The sequence below is a fragment of the Penaeus monodon genome, chromosome 27 (assembly GCF_015228065.2).
Source record: "Penaeus monodon isolate SGIC_2016 chromosome 27, NSTDA_Pmon_1, whole genome shotgun sequence".
Lineage (NCBI taxonomy): Eukaryota > Metazoa > Arthropoda > Malacostraca > Decapoda > Penaeidae > Penaeus > Penaeus monodon.
Genome location: NC_051412.1, coordinates 33429160 through 33429534, shown reverse-complemented (window position 1 = coordinate 33429534; position 375 = coordinate 33429160). Strand labels below are relative to the sequence as shown.

The 375-nt window shown below is 46.9% G+C and overlaps 1 protein-coding gene across 1 annotated transcript in view; it reads left to right on the top strand.

Annotated features, from left to right (window-relative positions):
• Positions 1-375, top strand: part of LOC119590499 (synaptogenesis protein syg-2-like) — a 72102-nt gene that overhangs the window by 55064 nt on the left and 16663 nt on the right. The window contains exon 8 of the mRNA XM_037939149.1: positions 127-291. Coding sequence (XP_037795077.1) covers positions 127-291 — 165 coding nt within the window. The remainder of the gene's footprint in view (positions 1-126; positions 292-375) is intronic.

Here is a 375-nt window from a genome sequence, read left to right as displayed (position 1 = left end):
TCTTAATTACACATCTACTCCTTCCATACCCATCTCTACCTCCGTACCAGCATACAATCACATAAACCCAATCACTACCAAGCGAAAAAGATCCTCACCCAGCGCATCCTCCTCCCCCACGAACAGCTGGTGGACAGAGTAGCGGAATGGATATCTGTTCTGGTTGTGAGGAACATCACGCCCGCAGACTACGGCCTTTACACGTGCACCGCCCACAACTCTAGGGGATCGCACGCCTCCAACTATTCCCTAAGTCCGCCGATCTTCCCTGATGTTCCCTTGGATGTTAATGTAAGATGAAGCCACCTTTTGTATTTATTTATGATCATTACTGTTGTTCACCTGTTTATTCTTGTTATGTCTGTGATATCTCAG